The sequence below is a fragment of the Lontra canadensis genome, unplaced genomic scaffold, assembly GCF_010015895.1.
Source record: "Lontra canadensis isolate GAN:19392208 unplaced genomic scaffold, GSC_riverotter_1.0 scaffold25, whole genome shotgun sequence".
In the NCBI taxonomy this organism is placed as follows: domain Eukaryota; kingdom Metazoa; phylum Chordata; class Mammalia; order Carnivora; family Mustelidae; genus Lontra; species Lontra canadensis.
The window spans coordinates 19,441,959-19,460,361 of record NW_022631019.1 but is presented as its reverse complement, the minus strand read 5'-3'; the positions used below and the strand labels follow the sequence as shown (position 1 = coordinate 19,460,361).

At 49.9% G+C, this 18,403-nt stretch overlaps 1 protein-coding gene across 1 annotated transcript; it reads left to right on the top strand.

Moving 5' to 3' along the window:
* The first annotated feature begins 4 nt into the window (after positions 1 to 4).
* On the top strand, positions 5 to 9,027 carry GPN2 (GPN-loop GTPase 2). Its single transcript, XM_032863865.1, is given in 6 exon segments — positions 5 to 62; positions 65 to 702; positions 1,275 to 1,431; positions 3,841 to 4,001; positions 5,003 to 5,133; positions 8,424 to 9,027. Coding segments are annotated over 6 exon segments (1,203 nt in total). The 5' UTR covers positions 5 to 19; the 3' UTR covers positions 8,497 to 9,027.
* The last annotated feature ends 9,376 nt before the right edge of the window (positions 9,028 to 18,403 follow it).

The following is an 18,403-nucleotide window of genomic DNA, read 5'->3' as shown; positions in this document are numbered from 1 at the left end:
CACCCCCAGCTCGGGTAGAATGCTCCGTGTCGTCACGCCCCCCGGCGCCAAGTTGCGCCAACGTCGGGGGGCGGGACTTCCTCTCCGGGCCCCGCCGTTTCCGACGTCGTCCGGAAGTCGGGTGCTGCTCCGGTTAGTACCGGGCCATTGGTCCCCTTCCATTGCGCGGGTACCCGCACTTCCTCCGGGGATCTACGTCGACCCCCATCGGAGTGCACTCCCGGGATCCCGTCTCCTTCGGCTCGTGTCTCTGCCGAGCTTCTCTGCCCCGCACGGGCCAGCGTGTCGCCCATGGCTGGGGCCGCCCCGACCACGGCCTTTGGGCAGGCGGTGATCGGCCCGCCCGGCTCTGGGAAGACCACATACTGCCTGGGCATGAGTGAGTTCCTGCGCGCGCTGGGCCGGCGCGTGGCGGTGGTGAACCTGGACCCAGCCAACGAGGGGCTGCCTTACGAGTGCGCCGTGGACGTGGGCGAGCTGGTGGGGCTGGGCGACGTGATGGAAGCGCTGCGACTGGGGCCCAACGGCGGCCTGCTCTACTGCATGGAGTACCTGGAGGCCAACCTGGACTGGCTGCGTGCCAAGCTAGATCCCCTCCGCGGCCACTACTTCCTCTTCGACTGCCCGGGCCAGGTGGAGCTCTGCACGCACCACGGAGCCCTGCGCAGCATCTTCTCTCAGATGGCGCAGTGGGACCTCAGGGTGCGTCTTGGGTCGAGCAGGCTCCTTTTGCAGATGGAGGAACTGAGACAGGGAGGACAGATGCCACGCCCCCATGTCACACAGCGAGGTAGGGGCCGAGTTGCTTGGGAGTAAAACTGGTGTGAGTTCGAATTCAGGCTCTGCCACTGACTCGCTGTGTGGACCTGGGTAAGTCAGTTTCTTTCTCTGAACCTCAGTTTTCTCATCTGCAGAATGGATGTGCTAGTACCCAACTTGGGATTATTGGAAGTGTGGAAGGCATTATGTAGAAAGCGGTATGGTGATTGTTGTGACTTGCTGGGCAAAAGTAAACGAAATAGTCAGGTGCTATCAGAATTGAGCCAGTTGCCCACTGGGGGGCACAGTGCAAGGCATCTTGTAAGGAAAAATGCCCCTTATCTCCTGGCAGAAGGAAATGAGTGTCGCTATAGAATGAAGCTGAAGCAGGAGGACACTGATTGGGGAAGGCTTGCCCTCTGTCCTCAGGAGTCCCCAGTCTTTGGGGAAAGACATAGGCCCTGATGTTTCCTGCTTCACCAGACCTTTCACTCTGTCTCTTCCTCCTTTTCCAGCTGACTGCTGTTCACCTGGTGGATTCTCATTACTGCACAGACCCGGCCAAGTTCATCTCCGTACTGTGTACGTCCCTGGCCACCATGCTGCATGTGGAGCTGCCCCATGTCAACCTCCTCTCCAAGATGGACCTCATTGAGCACTATGGGAAGCTGGGTGAGGGCTCCTCTTCTGGGCAGGCAGGGAGTCAGGAGTGAAACAGATCTCAGCTGACGAGAGCTGCCTCCAGGGACCATGCATGGCGTATTTATCATAGCCACAGGCAGGTCCTGATTCCTGCCTGTTCGTTTTGTGCCACTCTGGGCCAGAGATTATTCTGGGCTTTGGGGACAAGAGAGCTATATAGTCGGTGATATGTACTGCAAAGGAATTAAAATGAGTGGTTGGCTGTGAGGAGAGTGAGCAGTGCTACCTGAGCTGAGACCCGAATGGTGTTAAGGAGCCTGCCAAGGCAAGACTGTTCTAGGTGGAGGGACCAATAGGAGGAAAGGTCCTTAGGGAAAGAGCTATTTGTGTTAACGGAAAAAGTGGAGGGCAGAGAGGGGAAACTCAGGGTAGTGAGGTAGTAGTCAGGGACGGGTGGTAGGAAACGAGGTCAGAGAGGTGGACAGGGGCCAGAACCTATACTGTTGAAGCACCAGGGAAAGCCATTGATGAATATCAAGTAAGGAAATCGCATGAACTAAGAACGTCATTTTGGCTGTTTTGTGGAGAATGAATTGAAATGAGCAAGGATGCAAACAAAGATCCTTGAGGAGGTTTTTGCAGCAGTCTAAACAGTGGTAGTGGGAATGGAGAGAAGTAGATTGATCCAAAACTCACTCAAGAAATAGGATTTAGGGGGACCTGGGTGGCTCAGTCGTTGGGTGTCTATCTTCAGCTCAGGTCCTATCCCAGGGTCCTGGGATCGAGTCCCACATTGGCCTCCCTGCTCAGTGGGAAACCTGCTTCTCCCTCTCCCACTCCCCCTGCCTGTGTTCTCTCTCTCACTGTTTCTCTCTGTCAAATAAATAAATAAAATCTTAAAAAAAAAAAAAAAAGAAACAAACAAACAGGGTTTCCTGGTGGATTGGACATGGAGACTAAGGAATTAAGGATCACTGTCAGGTTTCTTTCTGAGCCAGTGGACAAACAGAGGTGCCTTTATCAGGGTGGGAAAGACTGAGGGAGAAACGGGAGGCAGGGGAGTTGCCTAGGGGCCTTATGGCCACCACTTTATTCCTGCAAAATTAGTGTGCTGAGCTGGGGGCCTCAGTTCCCTAAATAGCATCTCCAGCCACAAAGGAACCTGGAGAAGAAAAGCTGAAATGACAAGCAGTGAACAGGAAGAAAGGTTGTTAGGATCATGACATGTCAGGGCGTTGTCCCGGGAGGTCCACTGGTTGTCAGTCAGGGCATGGAGGGATTCCAGCAACTTGGAGGGCCTGCCTCAGCCCAGAGTCCTGGTTCATCTCTTGGTGAGCCCCGAAGCCCAATTTTATTTATGCCTAGATTTGCAGTCTTCCCAAGCCCCTCTCCCCACCCACCTCCCTGGCCTCCAGCCCAGATAGCTACGTGGTGGTCCTTAACCTTTCTACCTCTGACTCCTGCCCATCATCCTCATAAGAGACTGATGTGCAAATCAGATGAGGCCATTGAGGCCCAGAGACATTATATGAATAACCAAGGTCAGTCACACAGCTAGTATGTTAGCTGAGATGAAATCCAAACCCAGGTGCCCCTGGCTCCCAATTGCTTAATTCCTGGGGAAGAATGTACCTGTCAGGCAATCCAGGAAGTTTGTCGGAATGCCCAGGACGTTGGTCCTTGCAGGCAGAGGGGTGACAGTTTCTGGTTAGAAGACAGGAGACAGAGGGGCCCCTTGCTGGCTCAGCTGGAGGAGCATGTGACTCTGATCTCGGGGTTGTGAGTTTGAGCCCCATGTTGGGTGTAGGGAGTGAGTCAGTCAATCCAACGGCCTGATGGCCTCGCCTTGTTCTGGGACAAACCAGTTGAGTAACCCAAGTGCTCGAGTTTTCCAGCAGAAATGGACAGTGCAGGGAGGCCTGCTTTCCTTCTCTTAGAGGAAGTTTACATTCCTAGAACTTGGAGTCATCTAGTCTGGTATCCTCATTTTACATTCAGAAGGAGCTGGCCCAGAAAGGGAAAGTGATTTATACCAGAAGTGCCCTGCAAGTCCTTTTGGTGCATGTGCCGGGTCCTGGGGGTGTGACTGCCTGACCGTGAGCTCCAGGCGGCAGGGACCCAGCACTGTGCTTGGGACACATTTGGTCCTGTTACTTTGTACCGTGGACCAAGTGCTTGTGTGTACCAGACACTGGGGCTTAGAGCATTTAATCCTCACATCAGTCCCATCTAGCTAGGAAATGACAGAGCTGATGGGTAAAACCAAGTATTTTCTTCCGAGTAAGCTCATTTCAGTGCCTCAAAAAATATTTGTTGAATGACTGAAGGAATGAATGAATGAGTGAATGAAGACAAAAGGAAGAAAGGAAATATGGTCCCTGTCCTCCGATCTTTTAGCCTCATGTCAGCTGCTCCTGAACACCCAATTTCTCTCCTTAGCTTTCAACCTGGACTACTACACAGAGGTCCTGGACCTCTCCTACCTGCTCGACCACCTGGCTTCTGACCCTTTCTTCCGCCACTATCGTCAACTCAATGAGAAACTCGTGCAGCTCATTGAAGACTACAGTCTGGTCTCCTTCATTCCTCTCAACATTCAGGTACTGGGGACTAAGAGGTTTAGCCATTGCCTGGGCTCTGACAGTGCCTGGGATCTCACCAACCCAGGGGAACAGGAGGCTTTGACAGTGGTCTTTATCCTGGGTCTAACTATCATTCAGTCCCCTTGGTTTTCTGACCAGTGGCTCTCATGGGCAAGATTCCAGTAAAGAGGGTGGGCCAGAGTTTGGCCTTATCAATTCTGTATTGCTGGGTTCTCTGAACGCATGTTCCCTCATTAGTGCGAAAATGGGTGATTTCAGAAAATCGTCAGCAAGGGAGGTAACCAAGGCCTAAGACAGGTCTCTCAGCCTCCTTCAGGATGGGCAACTGCCTGTTGACTTTACCAAGTAGTGCCCAGCCCCTGTATGTGGACTTGAGTGAGCTTGTCTCTTCCCTACTTAATGCCACAATTTTCTCCTCTAAAATGAGAAAGTGAGGCGTACAATATTAGTCATAACAACTGTCCCTTATTGAGCGCTTTCTGTCATCGTGCTGACGACTCATATGTGCGTTATTTTCATCTCCTTCCCATCATGTGATGTATGAACTGTTTGTATCACTATTCTGAGCATGAGCAAATCCATCATATATGTATGGTTAGCTACGGTTAGCTAAGGACTGTGCCAGGCACCAAGGATTACCTTAATAAATAAGTCCCTGACCTCATGGGGTACAAAGTCGGAGAGGGGAGGCAGATGAGTTAATAACTTGTCAGTAGTAAGCTGGTAGGATCCAAGCTATAAGAGGGTAGCCCCAGGGGACCATGGGTGTGCGGAGAGGAGCTTACCTGCTGTGATTTGGGTGGGTTGGTGGACAGGAAAGCTCGGATGTAGCCGGGGTTCCCGGGACATGGAAAGCTACTCCAGGTGCAGGAGCCCCATGTCCAGAGGCTTCGTGAGCAAGGTCAAGGGGGATATTTGGGGACTGCAGGCGGTTTGGTACGGCCTTAGTTCCACACACCTGTTTCATTCACAGAGCTGTCTCTCCCTTCCCTGGCCAGGACAAGGAGAGTATCCAGCGGGTCCTGCAGGCGGTGGATAAAGCCAATGGCTACTGCTTCGGGGTCCAAGAACAGCGAAGCCTAGAGGCCATGATGTCTGCTGCCATGGGAGCCGACTTCCATTTCTCCTCGTATCCTTGCTCTGTAGCCTCTTAGCCACAGCCAAGGGGAGACATGGGGCTCAGGAATGGCCACATCTACCCTTGTTGATGACTGATTCATGATGACCAGTTGGGCTCCCTGGTGACTGTCTCTCAGGTGCAAAGGCTGGTCCCTTAGGCTTCAGTATTGCTTGTACCTGAGGATAAGGGAGGGCAGACTGATTAGAAGGGACAGCAAGTACAGGTGCCGAGAAATGAAAGGGCGGTGGTCATTCGGGAGAGATGCGAGGGCCTCTGTGCTTGGCGTCCTGACTGGGAAAGTGACAGGGGGATGTAGGGGTGCAGGGACAGTAGAGGGCTGGCAGCGGGGGGCTTGCATGCCCTGCCAAGGAGTGTGGACGTCAGCTCATGGGAGGGCAGTGGGAACCAGCATCATAGGACTGCACAGTGTGACATGATCGGGCGTACATTTTTAAAAAGTTGTTCCAAGTGCAGAAATTGCATTTAAGGGATGTGAGTGGGGGCAGGAAAATGTTCACAGTCTGTAGTTGAGAATAGATGAAACATGAGTGGTGAGAATGGAAAGATGGGTGTGAATTGGATAAAAGGAGATGGGCTACCAGAGTTGGCGACAGGATGGTCATGGGATGAATGGAGGTAGAGCAGAAGTTCGACTCGCAGGTTTCCAGCTAATACAGTGGTATGGATGGTTGTGTTGGCCCCAAGGCGAGGAAAGGGCAGGTTTGTCACATGGTTGGAAGGGATGGGCCCTGGCCCATGGGCTATGTTGGAGGGGACCATGAGGACAGCCAGAGCTGTCTGGGAGGCAGCTGGACCTTCAGAACTAGAGTTGTATTAGTGACCATTGGAGTGGAGCTAATGTCATGTGTAGGTGCCTATCAGGTCATGGAGGCCGTGTGGAAGGCAGGACAGGGACATGCATGCCAGCTAGGATGGTTTCGGATATTTGACACCTACATGGCGTGCTGGTGACAAGGGGGCTCCAGAGTCCTGGGCACGGAGGAAGAGAATGCCAGCCGGTACTTAACGAATCTGTGGCAGGCCCCTTCACAGGTGGGAGACCAAGCTCCCAGGGAAACAGACACATATAAATGGTGGCAGTAGAGTGTGTAGGGCTCCAGGAAGGGGCTATGTCGCTGCCTCACACTTGCAGTTATGGTCGGCAAGTGCAGCTGCGTGTGCTCAGCAAGAAAGAGAAGGGGCCGTTCCAGTAGTGGCATGAGTTTTTGCACACGGTGCAATACTTCCTGCATTCGTATGTGTTAATCGTGCAGGATTCTATTTATAGAACTGTATACTTTTTTTATAGATGATTTAAGGAATTTTCAAGGCTAGTTGTTTTTTTTTTCTTTTTAAGATTTTTTCTTTTTTCTTTTTAAGATTTTATTTATTTATTTGACAGACAGAGACCACAAGTAGGCAGAGAGGCAGGCAAGAGACAGTCGGGGGGAAGCAGGCTCCCTGCTGAAGCAGAGAGCCCCATGCAGGACTCGATCCCAAGACCCTGGGATCATGACCTGAGCCAAAGGCAGAGGCTTAACCCACTGAGCCACCCAGGCACCCCTCAAGGCTATTTTTTAACCATACACATTTGTGCTGATTTTAGATTCTCCCCCATCTCCTAATCTTCTTAAGGTTCAACTTCACCCTATGTATAAGATGATTAAGGACTGGTATAGAGGAGGGGAAAGTCTGCTCTGCCAAGGAGTGGGTAGGTGTAGGTAAAGAAGGCTTTGTGGAGGGGGCGGCCCATGAGCTGTGTTGTCTTCAAGTGAGGGTTAGCCCGGCTGATGAAGAGGGAAAGGGAATTCAAGGCAGAGAGAACAGTAGATACAAAGGCATCCCTTTTTATCTACAAAGGGATGAGGTGTGTCTGGGGGGTTGCAAGTAGAACAGCGTGACTCGTGGGCAGGATGGGGCTTTGGCTGGGAGCAGAGATCGGGCCGGACAGGTGGTCAGACAGATGCAGGTTTTCGTGAGCTCCACTCAGGAACATGGACTACAGGTTGGAGACAAGGCACGTTTCAGATTATTGCGCATCGAGCAGGACAGATTCCACTCATCCTGAGTGATCCTCAGGGACGACTCGCACAGGAACATGGTATCACCTCCTGAGGAAAAGCGAAGGGGAAGGAGCGAGGGTTGCAGGTCAGTTTGAGTAGCGGTGAGATGGATTTTGTTGGCTAGATCCATAAGAGAGGGGAGAGAAGGACTATAACCTGAACATCATTCAGTCAGTGCACTACGTACCCTGCTTGTAGGATCCCTTTTAAACCTCATTAAGCGCCTCCCCCCCTTTTTAAGATTTTATTTATTTGAAAAAGAACAAGCAGATAGAGGGGGAGAGGGAGAGGCAGAAACAGACTCACTGCTGAACAGGGAGCCCGATGCAGGGCTTGATCCCAGAATCCTGGGATCATGACCTGAGCCCAAGGCAGACGCTTAACTGACTGAGCCACCCACACACCCCTCATTCAGTCCCTTCTTACAGATGAGGCAGTTGGGGCTCTGAGAGTGACAGGTACAAGGCCTTGTCCCTGAATGTGTTGGAAGAACAGTTCAAACCTTGGTCTCCCTGGTTGGAGAACCTCAGTTTCTGACACTAGAGTCATCTAGTAGAAAAGCCATGGTGGGCCAGCCTAGCACGGCCAACAGCCATCTCCTGCTCAGACGCACACCTAGACCTCAGGCCGGCCAGTCTCCCAGGGCTTCCTCAGCAGTGTCACAGTCTTTCCCTTTGTGAATCTGATTTGTAGCCTTCCTGCTCCACTTCCCCGCTGTCCTAGAGAGAGGTAGAAGGTACCCAATAGTCCAAGCAGAAATTTGTTGTCATCTTTGCACTCCTCTGAGTTTCCTCCCACAGCAGAAGAGAAGTCAGAAACCCTTACTAAGCAGTGCTGTGTGCCAGGCGTCGTACTAGGCACTTTGTATTCATTGTCTCATTTGATCCTCACAGCAACTCCATTTTATGGACAAGAAGAGAGGAAGTGGCAAAATCAGGATTTAAACCCTCAGTGGTCTGGCTGGAGAGCACATGCCCTAACACAGCCGGAGGGTTCGTGCTCTCTGGTCCTTTGAGCCTCAGCGACGTGGGGAAGAGGCAAATACGGGCGCATTTGGGTCTGGATGTTTCGAGGGGCTTCTCAGACCCAGCCCTGGAGCTATCAGGGTGAGAAAGGGAGAGGGTGGGAGCCCCTTGCCAGACGGGATTGGAGAGCCAGCATCCATAGAGGTCAGATCCTGCCCCGACCAGTTCGCGTCCTTCCCCGCACTACCAGCCTTGACTCAGCCTCCCTCAGTACCCTGGGCATCCAGGAGAAGTACCTGGCACCCTCTGACCAGTCCGTGGAGCAGGAAGCCATGCAGCTATAGCAGCAAGCTGGAGGTCAAGAGGCGTAACCCTGCGCCAGAGAACATGACAGCGGACAGCTCAGCGGACTGCAGAGCCGAGAGCAATCTTCCCAGCCAGAGCCGAGCACCCACCACCCCTCAGTGGTCATGAGCTCTCAGTGCTGTTGCCAGGAATTTGGTGCTGGCCCCACTTGGCCTGTGATGGAACATGCTACAAATACAACAGTTTATTTTCTGCTTTTTGAAACTTTAAACTTTCTCCAACCATCCAGGCCCAGAGAGCTGAGGCAGGACGAGGGAATGCCACCTTTCCTCAGAAGAGTCATTTCTTTATACGGGGCAGACTGTGCTAGAGGCCTGACATGTGGACTCCAGTTGTGCGATTTTGTTAATAGTTGGTGATACTCGAGCTTGAGCTTTCACAGGCAACGCTTCTGGCAGATCTGAACGTTTCATCTTCATGGTATTTATTTTACGGTTGTATTCCTTTTTGGCAGGTGTTAACTAGTTTTCCATTTGTACGAGTGATTAAAGGTTTACTTTGAAATTGTATATAAAAAGTGAGTTATTTAAAGAAAAATATTAAGTATATAACATGACATCGTGAGGAGTGTGGCAAAAATGAACATGGCTTTGGAGTTGAAACTGGTTTGCTTTTGCTCTTGTAACTGGTTGAGTACAGTTCATACTTTTGACCAATAGGTGGCATCCCAGGCTTTTTTTTTTTTTTTTTTTTTGCTGCCACAGCCTGGAGGCAGCAGGGGACAGATGGTGGTTGTGCCAGAAGTCGTATTTGCAGACAGTTGGTCCTGTTAACACGCGAGAAGGGCTTGGCATTTTACAAAGTGCTTCCACACACATGCTTCTCATGGGGCTCTCTCAGCAACTCCTGGAGATTGAGACAAGACAGAATATTAGGAAGCCTCATCTTATAGTGAGGAAACAGATGAGGAGTTTGAACTTTGGTCAGCCTATCTCATTGTTCACTTCACTGACTTCTTAATTGTGAATTCTAGATAATGGGAAGCCACAGCCCTTCTCCCACAGGACCTGTAGCCTATCAGGAGACAGAATTTAAACACCTGTAGAGTATTACTGAATCAGCAATCAAAGGGATGCTAGGTCACTGGTGGTTTGGGCAACTGGAGAATTCAACTTAGGGAAATCTGTTCCAAAGTGGCATTAGACAGCAGAAGGCAGAAGAGTGAGGGGCCATGAGGACACTCCTCTAGCTGGATATATATGAAAGCAGGCGACCTCCACTCCCACGCTCAGCTGGATAGGGGATAATAACTAGGTGCTGCTTCCCCAGCCTCTTTCATCTGAGAAGTTCAAAGCACCACACCCCTGTTAACACCCTGCAGTAGGTGGGGAGTATCAACAGAGCAAGCCAGGGAAACTGAGGCCAGGAGGCACAGCCTGGGGACGACTGAGTCACCGGTGGGGCCTGGAGCCCAGGAATCCCGACGCCCAGGTTGTTGGACAAATCCCTCATCAGGTAGGCTGAGAGGGTGGGTGCTGTTTTTGAACATAGTACCAAGAGCTGCGGTCAGGTTTTCTGACGCTCACCCCGTCACCTTGGCTCTCACCAAAGCAAGCCAGCTGGAAGGAAGGTGTCATTTGAACTTTATGGCCTTGTAGCCAAGCCCTCTCAGCGTGTATTTGCCATAGTCTTGAAGCGGGGAAGATGGAAGTCATCCAAAACTTAATTTTCAGGCCTTGGTGTGACAGCAAGGCTTTTTTCTCCTCCAGTAAATGGACCTCTGTTCACCTACTGATGGCAAAATGATTTTCTGCCATGCTGGGGAGGGGACAGCACAATGTGGAAAAGAAGAGACACCTGGGTCTGTCTGTTCAGCATGAAGCGGGCACGGGAAAGACAATCCTTCGATGTGGCTGGCAGGGGGCAACCATTCTTGAGATTTCTTTTCTTTTTTTTCTTCCCTGATAGAAAAGTAAAAAACTTGGAAAACGAAGTCACCCGTAATCCCATAACATGAATAATCAAAAATACTTGTAATCTATAATAAATTTTCTATTCAAATGTTTAATATATTTTGTGTTTTTCTTTTGGTCTTACTTTTCTGTACATGCAAAGGGATAGCTATAGCATTTGTATGACGGGAGTATGTTCTACTTGCTTTGTAACCTGCTTTTTTTAGTTAACCCTATTTCGTGCAATTGAAAACATAAAGACGGGGCGCCTGGGTGGCTCAGTGGGTTAAAGCCTCTGCCTTCGGCTCAGGTCATGATCCCAGGGTCCTGGGAGTGAGCCCAGCATCAGGCTCTCTGCTCGGCAGGGAGCCTGCCTCTCCCTCTGTCTCTGCCTGCCTCTCTGCCTACTTGTGATTTCTGTCAAATAAATAAATAAAATATTTTAAATAAAAAACATAAAGACCCTTTAAATGTCTATATGATAATATTTCATGGTGAGGCAATGACGTTCACCATCCAGACTCCTATGGTTAACCTAAATTATTACCATTTTTTTGCTCTTGTTAATAGTGCTGTGATTACATCTTTGTACTCAAATCTTTGAATCTCTGATTTTTTAGCTTATGATTAAGCCCTAGAAATGAAACAGCTGATTTTTCCCAGGTTCCAGATTCATAATGCCAAAATGCCTTCCAGAAAAGCAGCACTGTGCATCTCCCAGGCATTGTCTGAAAGTGCTCTTCTCACTTCCAGACCTCCCTTGGCAATCAACCAACTTCTGGAGGGAGGAAACCATCTCTGAGTGCCTTAGAAGGGACCTTCTTGGTCATCTCTGCTAACTACCGATATTAGGATATGTGCATTTCCATTTATATGAGTGGTTAAAGGTTTACTTTGAAATTGTTTATAAAAAGTTATTTAGGGGCACCTGGGTGGCTCCGTGGGTTAAAGCCTCTGCCTTCGGCTCAGGTCATGATCCCAGGGTCCTGGGATTAAGCCCCACATTGGGCTCTCTGCTCAGCGGGGAACCTGCTTCCCCCTCTCTCTCTGTCTGCCTCTCTGCCTACTTGTGATCTCTGTCTGCCAAATAAATAAATACAATCTTAAAAAAAAAAAGTTATTTAAAGAAGTGGGGGAGGGTCGCCTGGATGGCTCAGTGGGTTAAAGCCTCTGTCTTCAGCTCAGGTCATGATCTTAGGGTCTTGGGATCGAGCCCCACATCGGGCTGTCTGCTCAGCAGGGAGCTTGGTTCCCCCTCTCTCTCCACCTGCCTCTCTGCCTACTTGTGATCTCTGTCCGTCAAATAGATAAATAAAATCTTTAAAAAAAAAAGTGGGGGACCCCCCCCTCAAAAAAAATTGGAAGATAGTATTTGGAACTTATCAGAGTTCACAGCTAATTGGACAGGTTTCCAGCACAGACAAAGAGGCTTAGGAGTGAGAGTAACGCCCTAAAACCCACAGAGCGGAAGCACAGCCGGTCTGCTCTCAGCTGTTTCTGAATTAGTAAAATGCTTACCCGCAGTTGGCTGAGAAAGGAAGCCTGATCCCATTAGAGTCTGTGGGAAGGTCTACCTCAGAGATTCTCTCACCTTTCCCAGGGCTATGGAGAAGGGGAGGGAAGTGATGGCAGACCCATCCTACCACTACTAAGATCCACCCTGTTTTTGAAATTTTTGAAAGCAGTAGGGAGGCCCAGCTACCCCAGAATCCTAAAGAGAAATTCTCTAGCAGGCTGAGTAGCCCCCTACTCCTTTTCCTTCACTTTTTTCCTCTTTCCTCCCTGGCTGTTGAGTGCTCACCCAGCCCTTAGAAGGAAGAGTCTGGATTAGCTCATACTTCGATGGCATCAGGCCTGCTGAGGGCAGGGGAAAGCATACACCTCATTTCCAGGCCATTGTGTCCTTCATTTCCAACCAAGGATCCGACTTCAGATGGCCCCAGATATCCAGGTGGCCTAAGACTAAGGAGCTGTGAGGGTACGGGCTGGGGATTTGGAACCCAAATGAGGTGAGAAAATACGAGTACTGGGAAGATCCTCTGGACCAGAATATATAGCAAAGCTTCATTTTTTTTTCCATCCAAGACCTTGAAGTAGTAGTAGTAGGCCCCTACAAAGCCATCCTAAATAAATCTGCAGCTATCTTGCTTCAAGAATCTGAAATCAAGTTTTCCTCCAAACACACCAGACATTCGGACATTGGAGGATGTGTGCGTGTGTGTGTATGAGTGTGGGGGGTGCTGTCTGCTTGCTGTGCAAATACAACATCAAGAAATGTTCCCTCGTTTGGGGAGGGTATGTGCTATGGTGAGTGCTGTGAAGTGGGTAAACCTGGCGATTCACAGACCTGTACCCCTGGGACTAATAATACATTATATGCTAATAAAAAAAAAAGGAAAAAAGAAATGTTCCCTCGTGCTTCCCGTCACACTGGATTACCACCTCTTCCCTTACATTAATCCTGAAGCCTTCACAGTCCTTGTGGAATGATCGAAACAGAGGAAAAGGAATACTGGAACATGGGTACGATCTCTCCCAATGTTTTTTTTTTCCTTTTAAGATTTTATTTATTGGGGTGCCTGGGTGGCTCAGTGGGTTAAGCCTCTGCCTTCGGCTCAGATCATGATCCCAGGGTCCTGGGATTGAGCCCTGTGTGTGGCTCTCTGCTCAGCAGGGAGCCTGCTTCCCCTCACCCCTCTGCCTGCCTCTCTGCCTACTTGTGATCTCTCTGTCAAATAAATAAAATCTTTAAAAAAAATTTTTTTTAATTTAAAAAAATTAAAAAGATTTTATTTATTTACTTGGGGAGGACACAGAGGGAGAGGGAGAAGCAGACTCCCCACTGAGCGGGGACCCTTAGATCATGACCTGAGCCCAAGGCAGACACTTAATTGACTGAGCCACCCAGGCGCCCCTCTCCCAACTCTTCAGTCATACCCGTGGTCACGTAGCCTATTCTGAGCTAAAGATCAGGCCCCTCTACAGTCAGACAAGGATATTTCAGGTTAACTTTACTTGAGGGAAGAAAGTCGGGGGATGTGTCCTCCTTCTTCTCTTATAACAAATACTCCTTGAATGCCATAATCTGATGTATTCGGTATTATACCTAGCCACAGATTGAAGACTCCATGCTTTTCCGAGTCTGGAATTTCCTCTTTTATCTCTAGACAGATAATGAGTTAAATTTCCCAGAGAGCAGTAAGGAGAAGATTGGGTGGAGATGAGAGACGAATCAGCCTCTGACACCCCCAGGGTGACATACCTGTCTGCTGCCCCCACACACATTCCTGGCTTCTGACTCACTGGGTAGGTGGTGCTGGGGGGGTGGTGTTCTGAGAGGAGCGCACCTACCCTGCAGAAACCTGCCTCCCTCCCCTCACCCCTCCCACAGCAGGGACAGCAGGCTGGGGGAGCCCTCTGAACAGGGCGAAGAACTGGAAAGGAACAAAGGATGTAACCAGGGGAAGGAACGTTTAACTTGGTGAACGTGCCAGGAAATTGGCCCCTTACACAGTCTTTTCCCATTGGAGACAATTCCTTTCTGCCGGGCCCTGGGGTGGCGGTTCGATGAAAAAGTCTGTTTTGATTCTTAGAAAGTCCAAGACACAAGCAGGGCAGCATAACATCATGTGGTTCTTTTCAAACTTATTTTTAACTCATGAAACTCCAGTATACAAAACAGACATATGTGTGACGATTTTAGCCAATGTGTGTGGGAACAGGGGAAACCCAGACTGCTGGCCTCCTGCCCTGTGGCAGTTTATGGGGAACCCTCTGAACAAAATTTGGAAACAGCTGTTGTAGTTTAAGAATCAAGGGCCTTGGATTTAGACCCGTTCCACTCCCCAGACACGTAAGTAATTTTATAACCTTGGTTATCGGGTTATTTAGCCGCTCTGAGCCTCAGTATCTTCATAGGCAAAACAAAGATGCTATGTATTTCTGTGCGGGCGAGGTCTGACAGTGGCTGGCCCATGGTGGTCACTCCAGCTGTTGTTATTACTGTACTCTCTAGGAAGAAGTGGGGCCTGTTGGTCAGATGGGCAGTCTCGGTGCAAGCATCCAAAATTAGGTTTTCTCAAAAAGGCACTGGACATTTGGACACTGGACCTGTGTGTGTAGGAGTGTCTTGCTTTTCTGGAAGGAGCCACTGTGGCCTGCCTGACCCCAGTGACTTGACCTCCCTAGGATCCTGGTTAGTTCAAAGCCTTGCCCTTTATCTTCTACTCCTGGGGTTCTAGACAGCCAATTTGCATTTTGCTCTCTGAAGTAACTACATATGTGAGAAGAGTAGATACCTTCTTTAGAAAATTATAGGTTGTACATTTTTCTTATATCCCTCAACTTCTTGGGAAAGGAAGATCTTTGCAAGCCCTTAGCCCCATTTTCTAGACAGCCCCGCCTCATCCCAGAACCAGCTGTATTTCCATTTCCACAATAGAGGACCTGGCACTCCACTGGGTTTCCAGGCATTTGGGAGGATGGTTTAAAACTAAGTTCCGAGGGGCGCCTGGCTGGCTCAGTCCGTGGAGCATGTGACTCTTGATTTCAGGATTTTAAGTTCTAGCCCCACGCTGGGTATAGAGATTATTTAAACAACAACAACATTTTAAAAAATAAATACAAATAAAAAATAAATAAAACTAAGTTCTGAGCATCATCCTGTACAAAAACCTTGCTGAAGGCACTGGAGGAAGAAAGTAAAAATAATGAGACAAAGTTACCATTTTTAGGAAGCTATCTGAGAAGTTAAGAAATAGACCCAGGACATAGCGGCAAACCCAGAGGTGAAGTCAAGTAGATATGAAATCATAACTGAATAAATGTCTCTCTATAAAGGAAAGGAGTTGGTAGGATAGCATATCCAAAAGCTTTGTATACATGTTAAAGGGAGAGGGGAGGCAGCTAGTCATGTTCTGACCTGAAGCTGGGCTTTGGAAATTTGGAATTTGGCTTTGGAATTTTGAAAACTCCAGGAGAAAACACTTAAACTCAGATAAAATGCACATGCCATAAAAATCATCCCTCTCAAAAGACAAATACCATAGGATTTCACTCATATGTAAAATTTAAGAAACAGATGAACATTTTTTTTTCAGAGAGAGAGGCAAACCATAGCAGACTCAACTATAGGAAGCCAACTAAGGTTTGTTGGAGGGGAGGTGGCTGGGGAGGTTGGGGCATTGGGGTGATGGGCAAGAAGGAGGGCACTTGGTGTAAGGAGCACTGGGTGTTATATGCAACTGATGAATCACTAAATTCTACCCTTGAAACTAATAATGCAGGATATATTAACTAAATCATATTAAAAAATTAATCCTCCTCAAGAGTACAGTTTAGTGGTTTTTAGTATATTCACAAAGTTGTGCAAATACCAACACTTTGGTGGGTTTTTTAAAAGTTTTTATTATTTAAGTAATCTCTACACACCATGTGGGGCTTGAACTCACAACTCTGAGATCAAGAGTTGTACGCTCTTCAGACTGAGCTAGCCAGGCGCCAATATCAACACTATTTTGAATCTGGAACATTGCATCACCCCAAAAGAAATTCCGTACCCATTAACAGTAGGACTGAAAAAATTTAAATGTCAAATTTAGGTCAGGAAGAGATGGCAAGAGATGCTCACTGAGATTCCGCCCTGGTAAGAAAGCTTTAGAGAGATTATGTCATAAACAAAAAGGTCTGGGACTTTCATGGTCAGAAGCTGGTGCTTAAGCCGGCTCACACCTAGCCATCTGATTTGGTGATATTCCAATCCACAGCATCTGCTTCTGGAATCTGTCAACACCAACACATTACCTTAGGGTAGCTCATTTCTTTCCCCACATAGGGCAACCATGAGTGGTGTAGGATAGACAAAAGTCAGAGAGTGAGAGAAAAGAAAGATCTCTTCCCAGGACCTACCCATTAAGAGAAAGTCACCAGACCTGTTTGGTAAGAGAAAATGGGTCACTTCCAGAGCTGAGGGAGAGTCACTTGACCTAACCCAGAGTCTCTGCCTGCTTGCCTTGAAAACCAACACCCTTCCAGGAAAGGAGAAGAGAAAACCGGAGACTCAGAAGGCAGCAGAGTGGTCCTGCCAGCTTCCCCTGTATAAGTAGCTCTGATAAGAGCCCTTCAATTTCCAGTCCCATGGGTGTGACCAAACTTGGACTCTGGGGAACCTGAGGAGGCTGAACTGAGTTCCCCCCATCTTGCCAGGTAGAGGAGTGACCACTTGATGTCAGGACAGTATCCTCTGGTGGCCCAGTGAGCATGCAGGTCAGCTTTGGCAATAAAGCTACTCCTCACAGTGTCTGGGTGGCTCAGTGGGTTAAAGCCTTTGCCTTGGGCTCAGGTCCTGGAATCGAGCCCTGCACTGGGCTCTTTGCTCTGCAGAGAGTCTGCGTCCTCCTCGGTCTCTGCCTGCCTCTCCACCTACTTGTGATCTCTCTCTCTCTCTGTCATATAAATAAATAAAATTTAAAAACAAACAAACTTGAATTTAAAAAATAATAATAAAGCTACTCCTCAGGACCAGGCCTGACAATTGGTACGGAAATGGATCAACCCTAGACTACTGATGCTGGAAGGTTTAATAATAGCTAACATGTATTAAACATGCACTGTGGACTACTTTAGGCACATTTATTTTCTCAAACTTCATAGCAACTCTTTAGGTACAGTTTTTCAATCCCCACTTTACAAAAGAGGGCACAAACGAAAAGCAGAGTCTTGACCAAGGAGGGCTGGGATTCGAACCCAAGGCAGTTTTGACACCCCAGTTTTTGTCAGACTTTTGCCCAAACCCTTTGATACTGAAGGGGAACCTGAGACCCAGGGAAGGTTCTAATGGCTTTTCCAAGGTCGCAGAGCCAGTCGGGGACACAGTCCAAGCCCATCGGTTCAGGGCTGCCTGGATCCTGGAAGGTAGTGGGGACGCACTGGTGGCCGGGCGGCCAACCCTGCCCGCCTGCCCAGGCCGGGCAACGCCAGCAGAGCAGATGACTCAAAGGGCGGGGACTCCTTTTGCCGCACGGCCCCGCCCGGTCCCGCTGCTCCGTGCGTGCGGAGCTCTCGGGCTGAACGGGTGGCAACTTGTCTGAGTGAAACCGGGAAAGCGCTGCCCCTGGGGCTTGGCGGACTGCGCGGGGAAGCCCTCACTCCTGCTGCGCGTTGCGACGCCGGCTGGGCCTGGCGGTCGAAGGGAAGACACACCCCGCGCGTTCCGCCGCGCTCTCCCCCATTGGCTCGTCGGGTTCCGGGGGCGGGTCCCTGAGCAGCTCTCTCCCGAAATTGGACGATATCGGCCTCGGGCCCGCCTCCAGCCCCAGGCGGTGAAGGCGGGAGCGAGCAAGGCGGCGGAGGGTCCCGGCGTGTCGGAGCTGGCGGTGAGGCGCGGAGGCGGCGAGCCGGGCTGGCTTGGGGGGGCCTCCGCTCCCCGCGGCCCTTCCCACCCAGCTCGCGGCTCCTCCTCGCATGCCGCTCTCATTTTGTCCCCGCGTCCGAACGCTGGGGCGGGGGCATTCCCCTCTCCTCAGATATGGGCTTTTAATGGCGGCGTCATGCCCCTGTCCAGATTGTGCTCCCCTTCTCTCGGATTGGAGCGCTTGATGGGACTCTTCCTCGTTTTCCGATCTGGGATGCTCCCTGCCGCTCGCTACAGCCTATCCCTGCAGCACGGACCTGACACTCCCTGCTTTCCTGTCCCCTCAGATCTGGTTCTTCGGTCTCCTGCCCTGGGCCCCTTCCGAACAGCGTCAGAGCCGCCTTTGCGCTCTCCTGTCCCTCCGGGGTCCAGACCAGTTTGTGGGGGGCCCCCCCGGGAAGGCTGGACCCCCACCCCTCAGCCTGTCACCTGGAGTCACTGGCTCCAGAGTCTTGCCTGTGGGTCACTGAGCCAGCCCCGTGAGAGGTCAGGGCCCTAAATCAGAAGCAAAAGTCAAGGTCTCCGTAAATCATAAGCCAGTCCCTGTCCCATCCCTCCACCAATAACTGGAAGAGACAGAAG